Consider the following 18,905-nt stretch of genomic DNA (forward strand, 5'->3'; position numbering starts at 1 on the left):
ACAAATAGAAATTAGAGAACATGATTTTATATATGGAATTGTTTTTCAAAACTATGAATTGAAAAGCTTCCAACGGGTAAGGGCGCGAACTGCGACTCTCCAATAAAATAAAATAAAATATGGGAGGTCCCGGGTTCGATGCTCCGAGCTGGTGAGTTTGCTTAACTGTGACCACGAGCAGGGTAAAATTCCCCATAACCTCTTCGGATCTAGAAATGATGAATAATCATGGTTTGCCATATTTGTCCCTCTTTTAAAACAAAAAAAAAAAAAAAAAAAAAAAAAAAGCCTCAAAGTGCGCAATTAACGGACACTTGGTGCCAAGACCACCTGGGCCTTTCAATGTCTACTATCAGCATGATATTACGTTGTCGTGCCAGATAATTCAACGTACGCGTTTAACCGACAGAAAATCTATCAAAGCTGCTATCTTTCTCCCGTATTTCTGACCTTCGTGACGTCGAGATATGGTAAATTATATTTTGCATTAAATAATATTTAGTTACTTAAGAACGAGAAGGATTTGTTATTCAAACTTCTGCTTGTTATTACAAAGATTTGCGCTTATCATTAGAACCGTTCAAATTATGAATTACTCTATAAAAATCATCTTTGTAAAAAATGAATTAAAACTAATATCGTTTAGTGAATTTATTGTAGCAAATACATAAACGGTTTGCTTTTACCAATTTCATTTATCTGTTTTTTATACAATTTAGTAACTAAACAACTTTAGTTTTATTTGGTTTCTTTTTGTGGAGGCGATTTTTAGAGTGATTTATAATATGAATGGTGCTAATCATAAACACAAAGTTTTATAAATCTGCAACGAACAATTTTGAGTAGAAACTGGTACTCATCATTTAATTAGCCAAGTATTATTCTTTTGCATTCTCAACTTTGGATCACATAAAAAAATTCATACTTTATCTTTTCAATATTGTAATATCATACATCAACTTACGAATTCCTTGCAATGTCAGACCTCGTTAGTCAATAATTTGGCCGCTAAATGATAATGTGTCAACTTCGGTTCGTACGTTTTTACTGATGTGATGTCAAATTTACGCCATGTGGACAAACAACTAATTAAAGTTATATGAAATTATGAAAATAAAATACAACCTTTAAATTATATTCAAAAGACTTAACATTAGTAGCCCCCAACCCGAGTGTGTTAACCCTTCCACTCCTCTCTATCTCCATCTTCCTTTCTATCCCTCCACCCAAGCAAATTAAATTGTATCATTTGGTGCCAATTTCATTTGATTGGTATCAATTTTGTTGAGATTTAGTTAAAGAAAAATATATTGAAGCATCAACTTAGAGAATTCCTAATGGGGGGCTCTATCCTTTATGAGGCTACTACATTTCAAGCCTTAGGGAGAAATTTCATCCCCAATGAGTTGGAATATGGGGCTAAATCCGTCACTGGGGAAAGCAACTTCCTTTCTTGGGTAGTATAAATTGGACTACATCTAGCCCCAGAAAACAATGGGTCCAACAAAAAGTAGCAACCTATATGAGCAAAATTCTATCACTCTCCCTCTACTTGCGAATACGCTTATACTCTCATTTTATTTTTTTTTTCAAATTCTTTTTTCTTACTTTTTTTTCTTGCAATTTGGCTAATTAATGATTTTTTTTAAATTTTAAATTCCATAAGAATTAAAATTTCAAATTGATTTAACATTCATGGGCATTGGTGGGTGAAATTTTCAAATATTTTTTTTCAAAATTGTATGATACTAATTTACCAATTGGTGCTAGGTAAATTGTTGTGTTATACGTAAAAATTAAATTATTTCAGATGGCGAAGTGGGGATTTGTTTCTTTCAACGGATGAGATTGAGATAAGAGAATCTAATCCAACGAATGATTCATAAGGAAAGAAATCTAATTTTGTCACAATTCGAACTTTTTAGGTTGAAAGGTTCATAAATTTTTTTTAAGATTTCACGTCCAAAAATTAACTTAAGAAAAGCTTACACAAAAAAAAAAAAAAAAAAAAAAAAAATCTATCACTTAATCAAATTACTATATAAATAAATATATACGGCCCCATATAGAGTCCAAAAGATATAACCCCTCATTTAGAGTGATTCTTTTGTAAAGCCCCAAAAAGCCCCTCACTGAGGATGTTCTTACAGCCGCACCAACCTGCTCATACCAATCGAATCATCCACACTGCACCACCGTTGTTCTTTCGTTGAACCTCTGCACCCTTGCACCATTGAACCGCCACTAGACCCATGAGATCATGACCCGCAATCTGCTTGACCTGAACCCACTTGCTTCTTCCCCGCCACCACCACTACGATTCGACCCACCAAGGCCACCACTAGTCACCAGACCAACAACATCTGTCGCTCGCCTTAAAGTCACCAAAGTCGCAGTCGCACCACCAGACCCGAATTTGTTCTTCAAGAAACAACAGCAGCCTGACCCGACGCCACACCACTGCTCCGTATTACTAAACTTGTTGATGCCCTGACATTTCCCACATTTGATAGATCATCATTAATAGTCAAATTAATAGATTAATTAGCAGAAGTCTGAGATTGCAACAAATATACAAGTTGATGTATAATATTGCAATGTTCAAAAGATAAGATATAAGTTTGTTATGTGACCAAAAGTTGAGATAGTAAAATGCAATACAATTGTTTGATGTTAGAATAATAGTTTGAAAGCTAAGATGTACTGTGCAATGTGCATTACGACAAACGTGGCTGGCTTGTTATCGGCCCATTAATAATACAAAGTTTTAACGAAATACTCCCGGTACTGTTCACTTTTAACGAAAATCATATTTTTACCTTTTCCTGGTACTATTCACTACACCTTTATTTGTTATTTTTCATTAAAATTGAAGTTTTTTTTAGATTTTTCGTTAGTTTTCCTAATTAATAATGCATGTACAGCTCCTCATCAAATTGATTAATCGCAAATCACAAAGACCTGTTTACTCCCCCCGTGCATATAAAGGGAGAGGAAAAACTATGTAATCAATTTGAGGATTTACGTCAGAGAACGTGCAAGCTTAAAATACGTTGTTAGCATCTTCCTTGATAAATTAAGTTTTTGAGACTAGTGGTTGTCTCACAAAGTTGGACGTAAGAAAACTTGTGTGAGTTGTTCATGTCATGTGACATGTTGAGTAGAAGAACTTTGATGATGGTACATGGTCCCAAATTTAGTAACAACGTTAAGCAAGGTTCTAAACGATGTTAGGTGATAGTCGGGTGGGGGACTAGGGCTTAGTGCCTAGGCACCTAGGTGGATTAAACAAATTTAAGTATATTTATTTTACATATTTAGTACAAATAAATGCTTGCTTATTCTTAAAACATACAAAATTGCATTGAGATAAATAAATTGTAAAATAGAATGATATATAGATTATATGTAAAATCTATTCAATTTTTTTTTCTAATTCATTTTTAAACTTATATATGGGTACATTCTTTTTCTTGATTTGAGAATGTATCCATCTCAAGTTTAATCAAAGAAATTTACTAATGTTATTAAGCCTAATATCTATTATTTTTTGTGTGGTTTTGAAGAATGTACCCATATTTTGGTACAATAATTTTTTGTTAATTTAATGAATGTACCCGTGTTTACACACACACACACACACACACAATATATTGGAGAGTATAATTTATATTTTAATAATTTTAATCCACAAATTATGGGTTTTTTCATTATTTAAAATCTCATTAATACAAACAACTATAAATTTCAATTTTTAATTAAAAAAATATAGTAACCTACATAGAAATACATTATCACATTAATTTCAAGGACTTCGATCAAAAATTGAAAACCAACAAGGTTTCAATCAAAGAATATTGATAGTTAGGGACCGTATCCAAAGTGTACCTTATAAAATATTAGAACATAATGAAAAAATGGGGAACAAACGTATAATGTGTGTTCATCTAAGTATTAAATAAGTCTCTTGTAATTTATTGAAAAAAATAAAATGCAAAAATGAAAGTTATCGATTTTTTGTTTAAGTGAGAGTTGCGACCTAGGCGGGTTTGGGCAGGTTAGGCGGGTGCCTAGGCGGTCTTGTTGGGCACTTAGACCTGTCTAGGCGCCCTTTCTTAATGTTGAACGCCTAGGGATTAATCATGATGATGAATAACCGTCTAGCGCCTAGGCAAGGCTTAGATGGCACTATGCAGGTATTTTTAAAATAGTAACATTATGTTTAAGTCATCTATTGATTGGATTTGACACAAAATTTCTAACATTGTCTTATCATATATTCATGTAGTTAACAAATAAGTTGAGTTCTTGCGTTTTCAAGTGTTAGATTATTTACAAAAGCTTATAGATATTTAGTTTTTTATGAGTGTCTTTGTGTTTTATCCCTAAATTTGCGTTTGGACTTTGGATTTCAATGGCCTTTGTGTAAACCAGAAGAGCTAGCTAGGTTGTTATAATTTAGAATAATGATCATATATTTTGATTATTATTAGGAGGAGGAACTACTAAATTAAATGTGGAGAGGGAATTGTATATGCAAGTACGATGCAGAGACCTCGTTGACCTCTTCTCTACTCTCTATATCTCTCCAGGTTCTCAGAATTTGTGGTCATAAAAAAGAGTACCAGACGATTGAGTGGCCATTGGAAAGAAAAATGGCGGGAACCATCCATCACCTTCTTCATGGCCATGCATGTTAGAATTCAAACCCTAGGAAATACCCCATCATTTTTTTCTTTTCCACACCCTCATGACAAACCCTAATTCAATTCCAATATCATAATTTTTTATTTTGTAACAAAAAAAAGTAGAAGCTTCTCCTCTTTCTTTCTTTCTTTCTACTTCTTTCTTTTATGGAGGGTTTATTTTTAATATTTACGTGCAAATCAAGAAACATCGAAGGGGATCATCGTGATCAACATGCAACTTCACAGATTAAGATAAATTATTTTTAGCTATTAGCTAGCTTCTTTCTTCTTGTTGTAGATCATATGGTCATATGTTGATGATGGGGAATTCATCAAATTCTTTGATAATGTTGTGCTATGTTTTCATGATCACGATGATGATATTTTTATTAGAGCCAAATAAGAGATTGGTCAATGCTGGTCGGAATGATATCGTAGTACTGCCTAATTTTTGCACAACACGTTTAAATGTTCTCCAGCCACCCTACCATGATATACCGAAATCCATCTGTTCATCCCTCGATTGGCACGGCTACCGTATTAGTGTAAGCGATCGTATATTCTCGATTATGAACTAAACCCAATTTCTTCATTGACTAATTACGTTTTTATATGGCGTGATATGACCATGACATGATGTGATATAACAGTTCTTTCAGGACAATAACGCTGTTCTTACTGTTGTACTGTCGGGAATGAACGAGAACAGTTGGGTCGGGGTCGGGGTGTCAAAGGACGGCATGATGGTCGGTTCGAGTGCCGTGGTGGGATGGATGAACAGAGACGGCAGATCGGGCACAGTAAAGCAATATTATTTGAAAGGACGTACGAGGAATGATGAAAGCATACCAGATAAAGGTGAATTGAAATTCACTAATGTTACACCCACCATTGTTGTCAAGGACCAAATCATTTATCTAGGGTTTCAACTCCAGTTTTCCAGTCGTCTTGATCGTCAACCCTTTCTGTTTGCTGCCGGGCATGGAAAGCCTGGTGCTAACAACATCCTACCAATGCATAAATATAGAAGCGCCTTGTTAGTTGATTTCCCTAAAGGTTGGTTCATAAGTTGATTTATTTTCTCATGTTATTTACTCATTTTCTAACAGTTTAAGCTTTTCGGTAAAGAGGCGGTGAAAAATGGAGCCTTCGATTTGCAAAATATATGTTTCACTATTTCTACGTTTCTTTCATTCTCCACGATAGCCTGCACATGATTGACTCATTTTCTAACAACTTTAGCTTTTGAGGTCTAGTGATAGCCTGCAGTTTTGCTTTTATTAGGTTATTTGGGTTCTTAAACATGGTCTTTGATTAATCGATATGCTAGAATTTGCAGTAAATTAGCAATATATATGCTACTTAGCACTACAGTATAGCGTTGTACACTGTGTGATTGACTTTCATAAATGGCAAGTTAAGATTGATACTAAATTATTAAGATTGACTCATTATGTGGTTTAGGCCAAATCCGCCAACTTCTTAGTGTAAATATATCGTTGTACGTATATAAAAAACGATATATGTGTTCTAATTATTTGGTCTCTGCTGGATGCAGGAGTCATTCGTATAGGGTTTGTAGACAGCAGGAAAGTGAAGATGACCCATGGAATACTAACTATTATTGGATGGGGCATAATAATTCCATTCGGAGCATCAATGGCCAGATATCTTAGGGAGTATGAGCCCTTGTGGTACTACCTTCATTCATCAGTTCAGTTTATAGGTTTCTTTGTGGGGCTTTCTGGTGTGGCTGTTGGAAGGACACTATATGAACTAGTACATGCTGACTTTAACAGCCACAGATCCATAGGGTACATTGTGCTTGCACTCAGTGTTCTTCAGGTCATCCTTTCTTTAATTCTTAATCTCACGTGTTGCCTCAATTAAAATTTTGTTACATTGTGTCCCATATGATGAATTTTATTCATTTTTAAGTCTGAAAAGTTGCATGCGTTTCGCACTTGATCCTTCAAAATGAGTGTGTCTGACATGTCTGTCGATACTTTGAATGTTAAATTAACTACCGCTCAAAAAGGTCTGGTGCATGCACAACTTCTTATTTGAAAATCCATCATCAAACCATACTTTTCTATGATTTCCAAAACTCAATTATAGAAAAGGTTTTTATCGCAAATAGTTTCTGAAATTGACTCACCCCATCAAGATGGTCTCTGAAATTGAAAATCGATCAATGTAGTATGTGAAAATAGGTGTCGCATATTAATATATATGATCATTCCGGCATAATTCTGTTATGTGGTGCTCTTTTCTCTTAACTTTTTTATTTGAGTTCTTAAATTTGACTTCGGTAGTTGTGATCACAGATATGCCAGTTTATCATGAGGCCATCCAGGACCTCCAAGGTCAGGAAGTACTGGAACAAGAGCCATCGATGGGTCGGGAGATGGGTGGTCGTGCTTGCTCTTGTCAATATTTTCATTGGTCTCTTTTATGGAAATGGAGGGAAACCTTTTAAGATATTTTTTTTGTGCGCCTTTTCTACTTTCGTTTTGTCCCAAATAATTCTGGAAATTCGGCTCTTGCTTCAGAGGAAAAGAGCAGCACTTGCAACTACCGCTGATGAGCCTCCTCTTTTTCAAGTTCCTCCGCGAACTTAGCATTTATTCCACTACTATTTAGTAAATTATTTTTATTAAACTTTCTTATGATGGTCGATGTTTATGTAAGTATACGAATTGAGATCTTAACAATTAGTGTTATTAAACATCAATCATTTAGCTTTCCAATGTTTTTTTTTTTTTTGGTCATCTAATCAACGGGAAAAGGGGATTCGAACTAAGGATGTCCGTACACCGCTAAATCAACATCTAGTTGGTCTTTGGTCTTTGTACAATGTTCTTGATGGTAAGTAGTGAAGCAAAACCATACGAACATAGTTGACATGTAAAAATATCAATTGCCTTCCCTCAAGTTCCATAGGCCAGACGGAGAATTTTGCAAAACTTTAGTTGAAAAACGGCAATAAATCAATTCAACGTTAAAAAGAAAACAAGGGTTGGAAAACTTGCTAACTCTTGGGCCACCTTTTTTTTACCGGACTTTGAAAATAGGAACAATAATTGGAATCCTTTCCATGATAGTTCTTGAATAGAATGAAGAGTAGAGAACATAGATTCGATCATCAATCGTCAATTGCGGGGTTTGATCGGAATTAGGGTTAGAGTTAGGTCTTATGAAGATACACAAGTAGAGATCGGCAAAAAAACAGTCGAACCAGAAAACCAAATTGAACCTGTTAAAAAAGGTAAAAAATCGCGTTAACGAAAAAAGCCAAAACCAGTTCAGAAACTGAATGGAACCAAATAGACTAAATTTGGTTCCAGTTCTTACTTCTCAATAACCGGCTTGAACCGAACCAGACTGGTTTTAATATAAATTAATTTATGCTATAATTTTACATAACTATCAGACCTGACTTGTATTTCCTAGGCCCAAACCTTTTAGTCTATTCCTCTCGAAGCCCAATAACTGAAATAAAATGAAAGCCCAAGAATCCAATTTAATTTTGCAACCGTAAGTTCTCCTTCCTCATCCATTATCCCAATCCGCAGCCTCCATCTCATAATCCCCCCAAACATAAGTTTTCTTCCCTATCTCCAATCCTCCACCTTCCTTGCATGCACATCCGCCATGAGCAACCCCGCTCGATCTGCTTCAATTCAAGGAAAAAAGATAAGTCAATTGGTGGTGATGGCTGACCCTATTAGATCAATAAAAGCATCCGACATGCTTTAAGTAACATTTTGAAGATCTAGAATACGTCGCACTTCAGTTTCAAACTGTGTAGTGCAGAGATGTAAATGAGATATATTGGGATTCGTCACGTTGTTCTACATGAATGTTGACGTTCTTATTTCCTTTTAATGACGAAAAAACTGTGTTTATTAATAATCCATTTTTGTACGTAAGCGCGACACAATTGGCACGTAGACCGCACAATAAAAAAATACACTAATGTAAGATTTCGGGCTCGTATCCAGTTATAATTGTAGTGTAGAATAGATTGAATCGAGATGGGTCTCGGGCAAACCAACATGGATGCATGAAGTGATCTCGGTTCAAGGTGGTTGAGTCGAGTTATGGAGTTCACCGGGAACTCTAGGTTGCGACAGAGATAGATTTCTTGACATCAGGGCTTGTAGTGGATGGCTAGGGGTGCTCTGTAGGTGCACCAGGGCTGTGCTCAGAGCCTGGCGACGATCCGCGAGCTCAATAATATTGAGGTGGTTGGCGGTGAGCATCGAGCTCGTGACTATGGTTGAAAACATGGGAGAGTTGAATTGAATCTTGAAAAATCTGGTGAGATTATGGTTCGAAATCTCGACCACGTCGTCGGGGTTGACTGGGATTTCGTCGGGGACGACTACAGGTCGTTGGGGCTGCAAGGTTTCACAAGAAAACATGAACTAAGGGGCTGGGTTCGACTGCGGGGAAAGCCCAGGCGATGGCCTGTGGCCGAGGATAGGAACGACGCAAAACGACGTCGTTCTGGGTTTTAGATGGGACCTCTAAGGCTCCAGCGGCGAGGCTCAGACGGCTTTAGGCCGTGGCTCGCGCGTGTCATGGTGGAAAAACCCTAATTTTGTTTCTTTTTCTTTGGTTTCTCACACAATCATCAAATTCACAACAAATATAATATATAAAATAATGCGAACACAATTGTTGACCCTAAAAACTACCAAACCTATGTGGCGTGCAGACCGAGTAACTAATAAGTTAACTACGTCCTTCAGTTGTGTGCAGGGCGTGCCAACTCTTCGGCCGAGCTCGGCCGGGGAGTAAAATATGTTGGTGTGCGTTGGGCTCGCTGCTGACTTCTTGATCTTGCAACTGCAGCCGAGGAAGGAACATGTCTCTTCCTTTGGGTTCTAGAGCCTGAAGACAAGGCTGCTAGTTTTGCGAAGTTTAATTTCAAATTCAGCTTTCAATGTGCCAAATGTAGTAATCTGGTAACACCTCACTTCGCCGAGAAGGCTGATGAGATGACTTCTACCAACAAGGACTCGGAAATCCTTGTTGATCAAGACTTAGATAAATAACCAGTCGGTCTCGAAGCAGTTATGTCTATCCAAATTGAAGGTGCTCATCGATCAGTTGATTCTACGGCTCCACTGCTATCTATCCAAACTGAAGATGTCATCAGTTGCATTCACAGTGCTGTTTATTCAAACTGAAGATGTGTTGGCAGAAGAAAGGGGAGAAGGATAAAATCTCAAGGGTTGTTGAGAAGCTTTGCGTAGGGCAATTTGTGTTTTGATTTGGAGGGGCCCTAAATGTTGCACTACCTTTTGTATTTATAGTGAAGGTTAAACTCCACTGCTTAGTGCAGCTTGATACTCATGGAGAGTCCTAATTGAATTCTATCTCATGGAATAGCATCTAAGCTATGCGCTATATCTCCTATCCTTTAGTTGAGGATCTTCATGACAAACTGAAGCATATCCTTCAGCATAAGACATAATGCCACCATGGACTTTCTGCCCATCACACCATACCAATTAAAACACTACTCCACATGTTTCAGCAAAAATCTCCTTAGTCTCCTTGCGCCCATAGACTTTTAAAAGAGGACTTTGAAATTTCAAAGTACCCCTATCACTTTAAACCCATCTGACAACGTCCATCACGGTGCAAAAAAAAAAAAAAAAAAAAAAAAAAAAAAAAAAAAGCCTAGCCTACCTAGGTTTCCTATTTTATCATTATCCATGACCATTATTTTCCTTTTGGTGATGTCAAATCCCACGTGCTGATCTCTTATTCCGAGATGTTTCAATCTACGCGTCCATTGCTAGCAAACCCCAGTTAATTTGAACTCTGTTGTCATTAATTCCCATTAGAGATAACTTGAATCTCATTTATTCTGTTGTATAAGAAAATATCATGACGAATCGTATTAAAGATAATTATTATGATAAAAATCATAATATTATCTTTCAATAATAATAAAATTATTTTCAACTTTTCATCTGACGGTTGAGAGCTATGCTTAATCAACAGCCTTGATCGTACAGACCGATTGTGTAAATTTGAGTCCAAACAACAATTTAAGCAGAATCTGAAATTCAAAATGCCAAAATTTGGGGTTTATGCATGGCGGTGAATGTTTCATGCAATCAAGGCTGAAAAATATGGACAATTTGGACCATGTTTTAGAAGATACTTGGATTGCATGATGAGAATTGCGAACTGGTTTGTAGCAGACAATACCTTTATGATTCCTTAGCGCAGCTCCAAGAGAGTGAGCTGCGATTGATAGTGTTGTGGCCTATTTACCGAAGGAAAGAAAAGGGAAAGGAAGGGGGCCAGCGGCAATAGAGAGAAAGACAGATAATAGAGCTCAAGAAATTGTAGATACGTTTTCATTGTGCCAGTGCTTTTTATTTATAGTAAACCATAAGGAGAGATATACTTGCCCTACAAGTAATAAAAAACCTAATAGGATAGAATCACTAGTTTACATATGAATCCTAAACCAAATCTACCAAGGATATACACAATCACACAATGTTAAATATTAATATAACAATAAAGATCCATTTTACAATTACAGAGAGATAAAATTGTAAATACAAAAGCAATTATCATGACACCACCTGCCACATGTAGAGAAGCTCCTGCTTATGAAGCCTCACGAAAACCTCCGTCATAGCGTTTGATCTCTTCTCATCCATCGTGAGACATCCACGAAGCCCCCAAACGGCGCAGCTGCTGTAGAATCGTTCTCCCGTGCTTTCCTTCCATTCCCAAACCTTGGCCACGACTCCTCGCGGCCGTTGTCATGTCTGGTCAACTGTTTTTGCCTCATGAGCTTCTTTTCCACAACCACCTGCGTCGCTATCCTGGCTTGATCCATTCCAGGCACCCGCACAATGTTATAACCGGACATTGTGTCCTCGATAGCAGCAGTTAGAGCACGGCCTATGAGAAGGGTACCGGTTACATTGGGCGGCGGCCAAACTATCATAAACGGCTTCAAGCCGTTGGCATCCACCGAGGATAATCCGCTTTCTCCCACCTCTCGTACCATGACTTCTCTACGGCGCAAAGATGGTACCTTTTAGTCACAAGACTCGCCAACCTTTTCTTCTCACCTGACAGAGTCTCCGGGTATTCTTCGTCTTCGTCATCCCAAGTCCTTGCATTCCTCATCTTTTTACTGGTCGAAGTAGAAGCAGCAGCCCATGCTTGCTGCTGCAGAGCTTTGTCATAAGCTTTCCTTTTTTTCTTTTTCTTTTTCTCAACTCTCTTTTGCCTTTGCTTCCTTCTCCTTGCTCTTCAATTCTAGAACCGGAAGACATCACGGGCAGTGGAGACAGTGTTGAAGGCGGCAGATTGAACACGATACTAAAGGCAGGAAATCGCTGGGTTGAAGGGGAAATGGAAGACGATTGCGTAGGGACGAAGAAAGAGATTAAACCCTAGTTTCAAACTATCCAACTTTTTCCCAGGAAGTGAAGGAAAATTCCAATCATATGAATAGGCCCAGGCTAATCTTTTCTTCTTTTTTTTTCCTGCTAATGCGTTACTTGCCAATATAATCAGAAAATAAATTGTTCTTCATATCATGCTTAATAATTAATAGATTCCGTCCAGCACAATATTAATGGCTCTTCTGGTCTGGTGCAATTGCCATCGACAGAATTAGCCGCGATTCTGATGGCGGCTGAGCTATGGGCGTTGTTTTGCTCACAGCATTCGTGTTGAGAAAGTGTTCGTTGGGATTGACTCTGCACTTGCCGTCAACCTTTTATCGCGGCCAATGTGAACACTCGTCCTACGGTTGTGCTTCTTAGTCAGTGCAAGTCTTTTTCCTAAAGATTTGGTGAGTGAAATCTTAAGCAACATCAACTCGGCGAAAGTGAAGCAGTAAATCAAATAATACACATCTCCGCAGTTACAAATCAAACTGACGTAAACGATTATTAGAAATCGGTGAAGAATTTTATTGAGTACTAAATACTAGCAAAAGATTTCACTCACCCCAAATGGAATTTAATTTTATTCTAACAATAATCTCCACTTTCACCCCACTCTTCATGTGGGCGACCTACATTGCCGGAAAATCAAGGAAAACAAAAACTTTGATTAGTTGACTCCATAGATCCACTTCTCTTGGTTGCTGGTGTAACTAACCAACTCACTTGGTGTAAACCACAAGTTGATTTCGTCCTTGGCAGTCTCTGGACCATCGCTGCCGTGGATGATGTTTCTGCACGGCATTGTGGCATCGAAGTTAGAATTGGAGTGAACAATATAGAGAGATTGAAAACTAAATAGAAGATAAAAGGTAACTGAATGTAGTTTGAGAAGCAAAGTACTAATGCAATAAAATTATCAAAAACTCAAGATCGAGCTATTACCTTCCGACAACAACAGCTAGATCGCCTCTGATAGTTCCAGGTTCTGATTTTTGGGGGTCTGTAGCTCCAATAAGTTTTCTACCATACTTGATCACACCCTCTCCTTCCCAGACCTGCAAGAGTTAGGAATATGAGATTCGCCAGATGAAAGGATATTGTCATATCCAAGCATATAATCAGTCCTACAAACCATTGCAATAACAGGGCCGGAACTAAGGAAGTCACAGAGGCCACTAAAGAATGGCCTCTCCTTCAGATCATGATAATGCTTTTGCGCAAAATCCTTTGTAGGAACAACCACTTTAATGCCTACAAGTTTAAAACCTTTCCGCTCAAATCGAGATATGATTTCTGCAATCTGGAATCAATGAAAAAAAAAAGGCTTAGCACAAAAAAGGTATAAAACATGTCATGGAAGCCATGGCACATGCTTCAGGGAACAATCTTAGGTCAAACAGTTAACTTACCAATCCTCTTTGAACTCCATCTGGCTTGATAGCAATGAAGGTGCGTTCCAACTGATTAGAGAATGAAAAACTTGTAAATAAATAGAATGAAAAGATGTATTAACACTTAACAGTGAGAAAAAATGGCACAGAAGGTATTCAAAGCACCTCTGCAGCATGAACCTCCTGGTCGACGAGCATGTAAGCTTGAGAAATCAGAGAAAAGAAAGCAAGGATGTGTTAGGATTTAGTTTGTAGAGACTGAAATTAAAAGAATCATATTGGCCATGCTATTACAAAGATTTTGTCTAGTAACTTTAATACCAGAAAATGCACGAAAGCTTTTCAAGTGTGGATGTGCATGTGCACGTGAGAGAGACAAGAAGACAGGAAGGGGAAGGAGAGAGAGAAGAACCCATAAACATAAATAGGACTACATAGAATTTGATTAGTGCAGAGGTTTGACGGTAGGTAACATATATTGCGGGGTTCATGTATAATGTCCGGTTGGAAGAAATTAAGGAACAAAGTCAAGTCAAGAAAACATCCCAAGCGATACAATTCCAACCCATTACCATGCTTAAGCACAGTATGATTATTGTTGAAGAGGATCCGGAAGCCACAATGCTAAAACTTGGGCAAGGGACAAGGCCCCTCTTCATTTGGACCCAAACTTATCGACATCAAAGATAATGTACTGTATTCTAACATCTAATACCGTCATGTCCTTCTAAAATGTTTATATCACACTTTTGAAACATAATCTAACAATCTCAAAAACACGATTAGACAATTAAAATAATTGCATTAGGAGACCAGATATGCATGAACAGCACTAAAAGCAGATTAAAAAACAAAAAGAAAAATCATATCATGACAAAAAGAGTAAATGGAAACTGAAATAAAGTTTTATTCCTCTATACCTGCGGCAGGAATGGCAAGGGCTCCAGAAATCCATCCTCTAGATGCATTGTCAGAACCAGCTCTTCCAAAACTTGAAGCAAACAAAGGCACCTTCGAACCCAACGCTGCTGCTGCTGCGGTAGCTACAGCTCGCCCTTCTGCAATGTGGACAACATGGTACACGATAAAAAAACTTGCACTCCGGTTTACACAAACACAAGCATCATCCTAAATTTTTCGTGGGTCACGATAAAAAAGTGAAATAATCACTGATTTTTGATGTGGGAAGGGCCTAACACATACAAAGCCACGACCTTTATATGTACAACAGTTGATAGAAAGCAATGCCGCTTTATATGTACAACGGTTCCTACTTATCAATCATGGAATCAAAAAATCAAAGAATCAGTACATCAACCGTCGGTAGGTGAGTCCCACAAGATCGGTGTCCCAATACGTGGACCATCCATGTCAAATCCAGAGACGACAGATCAAATCAAAGAAGAAAGCAAAACCCAATAATAATTTCCCAAAAAATAGAAAAGAAAAGCAATGATTCATGTAAAAAAATACTTCCTTTTTTATTGTTTTTGACGATAAAGCAATTCATGGAAAGGTAAACAAAGTTGAACCGTCCAAACAATCCAATAACTAGAAAATAATCCAGTCATTTCTTAGTCAAGATCGAATTCTTATTCAATTTCCATGAAAACAAACAGATGGCGTATAGATCATTGATCGAGCTCCGAATTTGTGACAATCAAACACTTGATTAAAATCAATAAAGTAGAAAGCTGAAACAAAAAACGAAACGAACACGTAGAAATCAATGCTGAAAAAATAAGGTGAAAACAGAGAGGAGATGAAATGTTACCGGAGTAGGAACGGGAGGAGGCCTTGGGAGTAGAGAGGAAGGACCTCGCAGCTCTGGAAGCGGATCTGCAAATCTGAGACCTCATTTTCTCAGTTCAGCTCAGCTCAGATCAGAGAGAGAGAGAGCGATGAGAGAGCAGGTGAGGGAATGAGAGAGCTTTAAGTTTGTGGTTTAGTCAAAAAACCTAACCGAAGTACAAGGAACGAATGCCAACACGGGTGCGAAATTGCCAATGCGATACCATGCGTAAGAGCCACCTACCGGTCTATAATTGGAAGGAATTGGCCCATTTAGGAACTATGACTTCTTGGATTATTATTTAATTAATACAAGGGTACACGAGCCACTTAGTATTGCGGTGGTATTTTTCTAAATTTGTAGAGAAGTCATGGTAATTATGATTGGATTTCGCCTTTGTTTTCAGATGTACGCGAATTTGATTCTAACAATTGGTGCTTTCATTGATAGTTGAATTCATATTTTCCTAGCCAACGACTTCTGCAATGAGCGACAATAAAACCCAGAAGATCCTGAAGGCAGAGCTTTGATATTGATGCTCTAAAAAACAAATCTTCTACAATTCGAGACAACCACCAATTCTAGTGACTCACACGAAGAATACTTTATGAATAGAATTGTTTTGCTACTATCCATGATCAAGGCTTGAGTCTTCCTAGAAAAACACAAAAGGAAAGATTTATGACACTTTTAGTTATTTTCTTCCAATAATATTTTTTTTTTTGTAAAGTTTAATTCGCTTTAGAGTGAAACAACTAAGAACACAATCTGACTAATTGTTATCGTTTTACAAAAGAGATGTGTTGATCACATAACCCTTCTCTTCAACGTGTCTATGTTATTTTGCTGCAATCTTATAAATCCAAGTCCATGCCATCATACGAATTCTATCAACCATTCTGGTAGAGCCAATAACTCCGATGACGACACAACTGCGCCGACAAGCATAGTAAAATCCCAACGTAGGAAAAAATTCATTGGTGCAAGTCGCCTTTAGAAAGAGCATAAGCATCGATTCCAAAATGCAACGATCATACTTTCAAGCTAAGAAGTAAATGCGGCTTTGGCTCCGTTCGAACCAACACTTCATCGCACGTTCGACTCATAGACCTCTTGTTTAAAGTCTGCAATAAGCTTTTCATGGAATTTATCCCAAGTCCAATAACACTTCGACTAAGGTAAGTGTTCGTGAAGCTCTAGGAGCAACGTATTTGTGCCTTAAAACTCATTATGCTCACTCGAATGACTTTTGGTGAAAAACTAACTGTTTGAAATTAATTTCAATGTACGGCCAATTAGAAACAAAAGGCTAAGGTACTGAAGATCGTTATGTCAAATTTTCATAATTTTTTACACAATCAATCCTTCCAGTTTTTTGAAGGAAGACAGTCGAAGCTGCATTCTCTCATGGCTAGCATAGTTGTGAAAACAAAGATTTTGAAGCCTTCTTGACTTTCCAAGTGACGTACCATATTGGGCTGGAAAGCTAAGAAGTGGAGATACAATGTTAATATTTTTTCAAAATTTTTCAGCAGATAGAACAGTCTTAAATCTGGCATACAAAGCAGCTGAACAACAAGACAGCCTAACCATCACATCGCAGCAGCACTGTCAACTTGACGGATTAAACTGTACATGCTCAGAAAAAACTGGGTTTTGTGCCATACACCATCTCGAAGATACAAATGTCATATTTTTGTAGAATTACACGAAATGCAATTTCGAGCTACGTGGAAAATGTTATCTCCAATTTACCACTCATAACGCATATTGAAATTCTATGCAAAACTCCTCAAGTTCTTCATCTGAACATATATCAAACGACGCGCAATAGGCTATAACAACATATGGGTCTAAGACACAATAATGATTAAGTCAACGGCTAACCTAAGGATTTCAGCCAACACAAGTCCACTTCAATAAGCTAAAAACAAAGTCACTCGCAAAACATTGAGTGACAACTCCACACTTGTTCTCCTTCATAGCTGGTTTGTAATGGAAAATGACATGGGGCATACAATATAGAGTAGAAGAAAAAGTTTATGAATCTGAAATGACTCCTACATCCATGGTCATTATGGATCCGGATTCCTACACATAAACAAATCCGAACGACATTGGTACTCTTACTTTTAAACTATCCAATGTAAGTCAAGTCGGAGTAAATGCGCCTTCATATTCCAGTTATGGACTAAACAACTCTGATTGAAATCAGCTGAAAACAAACGAACCCATGTGGCACCACATTTTGTTAGGCTTCAGACAAGATTTACTTGTTTCAAAAGACATGGAAGCCTAATCCAGTTGGGGATCAAGTAGGTTGCCTATATTCTTGGAGATTCCTACAATCTAGGAATCGGCGAGCGCAACAAATGATCTTAATATTTAGGTCGATCCTGCAAATCCCGAATGCTTCATGGAAAATGAATAAGTGTCGTAATTAAGCTTAGACAACATGTCATTGTCTATAATCTAAAGTGCAAGTATTAGTTAATCTGAAGGACACAAGAAGTGTGTTTGCAACTTCGGATCACCCACACATAGTTAAAAAATGGAATGTAAGCATGGAACAAGAACCAACTCGAGCACGGAGTAAACGATAATCAACAAACTGCCTATGCACATGAGTCCACTTTGCGAACTAAACTGGAATTCCTCAGACATAATTGGACAACGAGGCTTATATTGTTGGAAATCTACAGATGTCAACTTTCCATAGAATTTTACGGCTTCTGGTTCCAGTCCCTAACGAGGAATATATCGTTGTTTTACTACAGACAAAACAACAGTGATTTTTTGCGGATTTGCATAGTTCACATTTTCTTGTTCGAACTCTAATGAGGAAGACAACGTGAAGGCCCATCCAACGGGTGAACAACCTTGGTAGAAATCATGGTAGCGCTTTAAGAGGTCAGTACTTTTAATTATTTAATTGTATACATGATTAAATATAAAATTTTACATGCTTTAAAAACTCTCAAACAAGACTGGGGCCTGGAATCACAAGATTCATAACGTGCCACTTGCATGAGCTAAACTCCAATTTAAATTAGCCTCAATTATGTATGGCTCCTCTAATCAGCCTCTAACTGATTCCAATCTGGTTTCATCAATCGATCATAAGCAAGATAACTTGGTCAAGAAATAACATCCAATGCAATGACTTATGCACCTAGCATGGGCCTATCTGTTACGACCCTCGCATGACTTTGTTTGTTATTTCTTAAACCATTCTTTCGGTACAGGGAACTCTTAAATTAGTTTTTAGGGCATAACTCCAACAATCTTATCCTAGATCCCTTCCTAGATAACCTCCTAGTTTAATAGGGATTACTCTCCCTACAAGGACTTTCAAGATCTCTATAAATACTCTAGCCTAGGTATGTATCAAGAACTTCTACCTCTCTCTGATCATTATCTTTATGAGGATTGATATTCTCTACCATACACATCTCTTATATACGTCGCCATCTACATGAAGATTGGATAAACATCTCTAAAGCCTGCCAAGCTAAGGCACCATCATCAAAGATGTATTCCGATGTAGCACACACCATACATACATACGACTTTCATAGAACTACACTAGTAA

The 18,905-nt window shown here is 37.5% G+C and overlaps 2 protein-coding genes across 2 annotated transcripts; one reads left to right on the forward strand and one right to left on the reverse strand.

The window, feature by feature from the left end:
- Positions 1-4,514: 4,514 nt before the first annotated feature.
- LOC137712046 (cytochrome b561 and DOMON domain-containing protein At3g61750-like) lies at positions 4,515-7,438 on the forward strand. Its single transcript, XM_068451193.2, has 4 exons — positions 4,515-5,233; positions 5,339-5,744; positions 6,247-6,533; positions 7,016-7,438. The coding sequence occupies exons 1-4, from the start codon at positions 5,000-5,002 to the stop codon at positions 7,307-7,309; spliced, it is 1,221 nt and encodes a 406-aa protein (XP_068307294.2). The 5' UTR covers positions 4,515-4,999; the 3' UTR covers positions 7,310-7,438.
- Positions 7,439-12,619: 5,181 nt separating this feature from the next.
- Positions 12,620-15,534, reverse strand: LOC137713086 (nucleoside diphosphate kinase III, chloroplastic/mitochondrial). Its single transcript, XM_068452337.2, has 7 exons — positions 15,296-15,534; positions 14,442-14,579; positions 13,687-13,724; positions 13,540-13,590; positions 13,263-13,430; positions 13,073-13,185; positions 12,620-12,921 (listed from the first exon to the last, which is right to left on the reverse strand). The coding sequence occupies exons 1-7, from the start codon at positions 15,378-15,380 to the stop codon at positions 12,798-12,800; spliced, it is 717 nt and encodes a 238-aa protein (XP_068308438.2). The 5' UTR covers positions 15,381-15,534; the 3' UTR covers positions 12,620-12,797.
- Positions 15,535-18,905: the final 3,371 nt, after the last annotated feature.

The sequence above is a fragment of the Pyrus communis genome, chromosome 14 (assembly GCF_041283825.1).
Source record: "Pyrus communis isolate YQ-2024b chromosome 14, ASM4128382v1, whole genome shotgun sequence".
Classification (NCBI taxonomy): domain Eukaryota; kingdom Viridiplantae; phylum Streptophyta; class Magnoliopsida; order Rosales; family Rosaceae; genus Pyrus; species Pyrus communis.

What these genes read in the sequence shown, in the direction of transcription:
- LOC137712046 (XM_068451193.2), top strand. Translation starts at nt 5,000, where the DNA reads ATGTTGATGATGGGGAATTCATCAAATTCTTTGATAATGTTGTGCTAT. An exon ending in GGCACGGCTACCGTATTAGT is followed by an intron (nt 5,234 to 5,338) that starts GTAAGCGATCGT and finishes GTGATATAACAG; the next exon opens with TTCTTTCAGGACAATAACGC. An exon ending in TTGCACTCAGTGTTCTTCAG is followed by an intron (nt 6,534 to 7,015) that starts GTCATCCTTTCT and finishes TTGTGATCACAG; the next exon opens with ATATGCCAGTTTATCATGAG.
- LOC137713086 (XM_068452337.2), bottom strand. Translation starts at nt 15,380, where the DNA reads ATGAGGTCTCAGATTTGCAGATCCGCTTCCAGAGCTGCGAGGTCCTTC. An exon ending in CCTTGCCATTCCTGCCGCAG is followed by an intron (nt 13,725 to 14,441) that starts GTATAGAGGAAT and finishes TGATTTCTCAAG; the next exon opens with CTTACATGCTCGTCGACCAG. An exon ending in CCGGCCCTGTTATTGCAATG is followed by an intron (nt 13,186 to 13,262) that starts GTTTGTAGGACT and finishes TAACTCTTGCAG; the next exon opens with GTCTGGGAAGGAGAGGGTGT.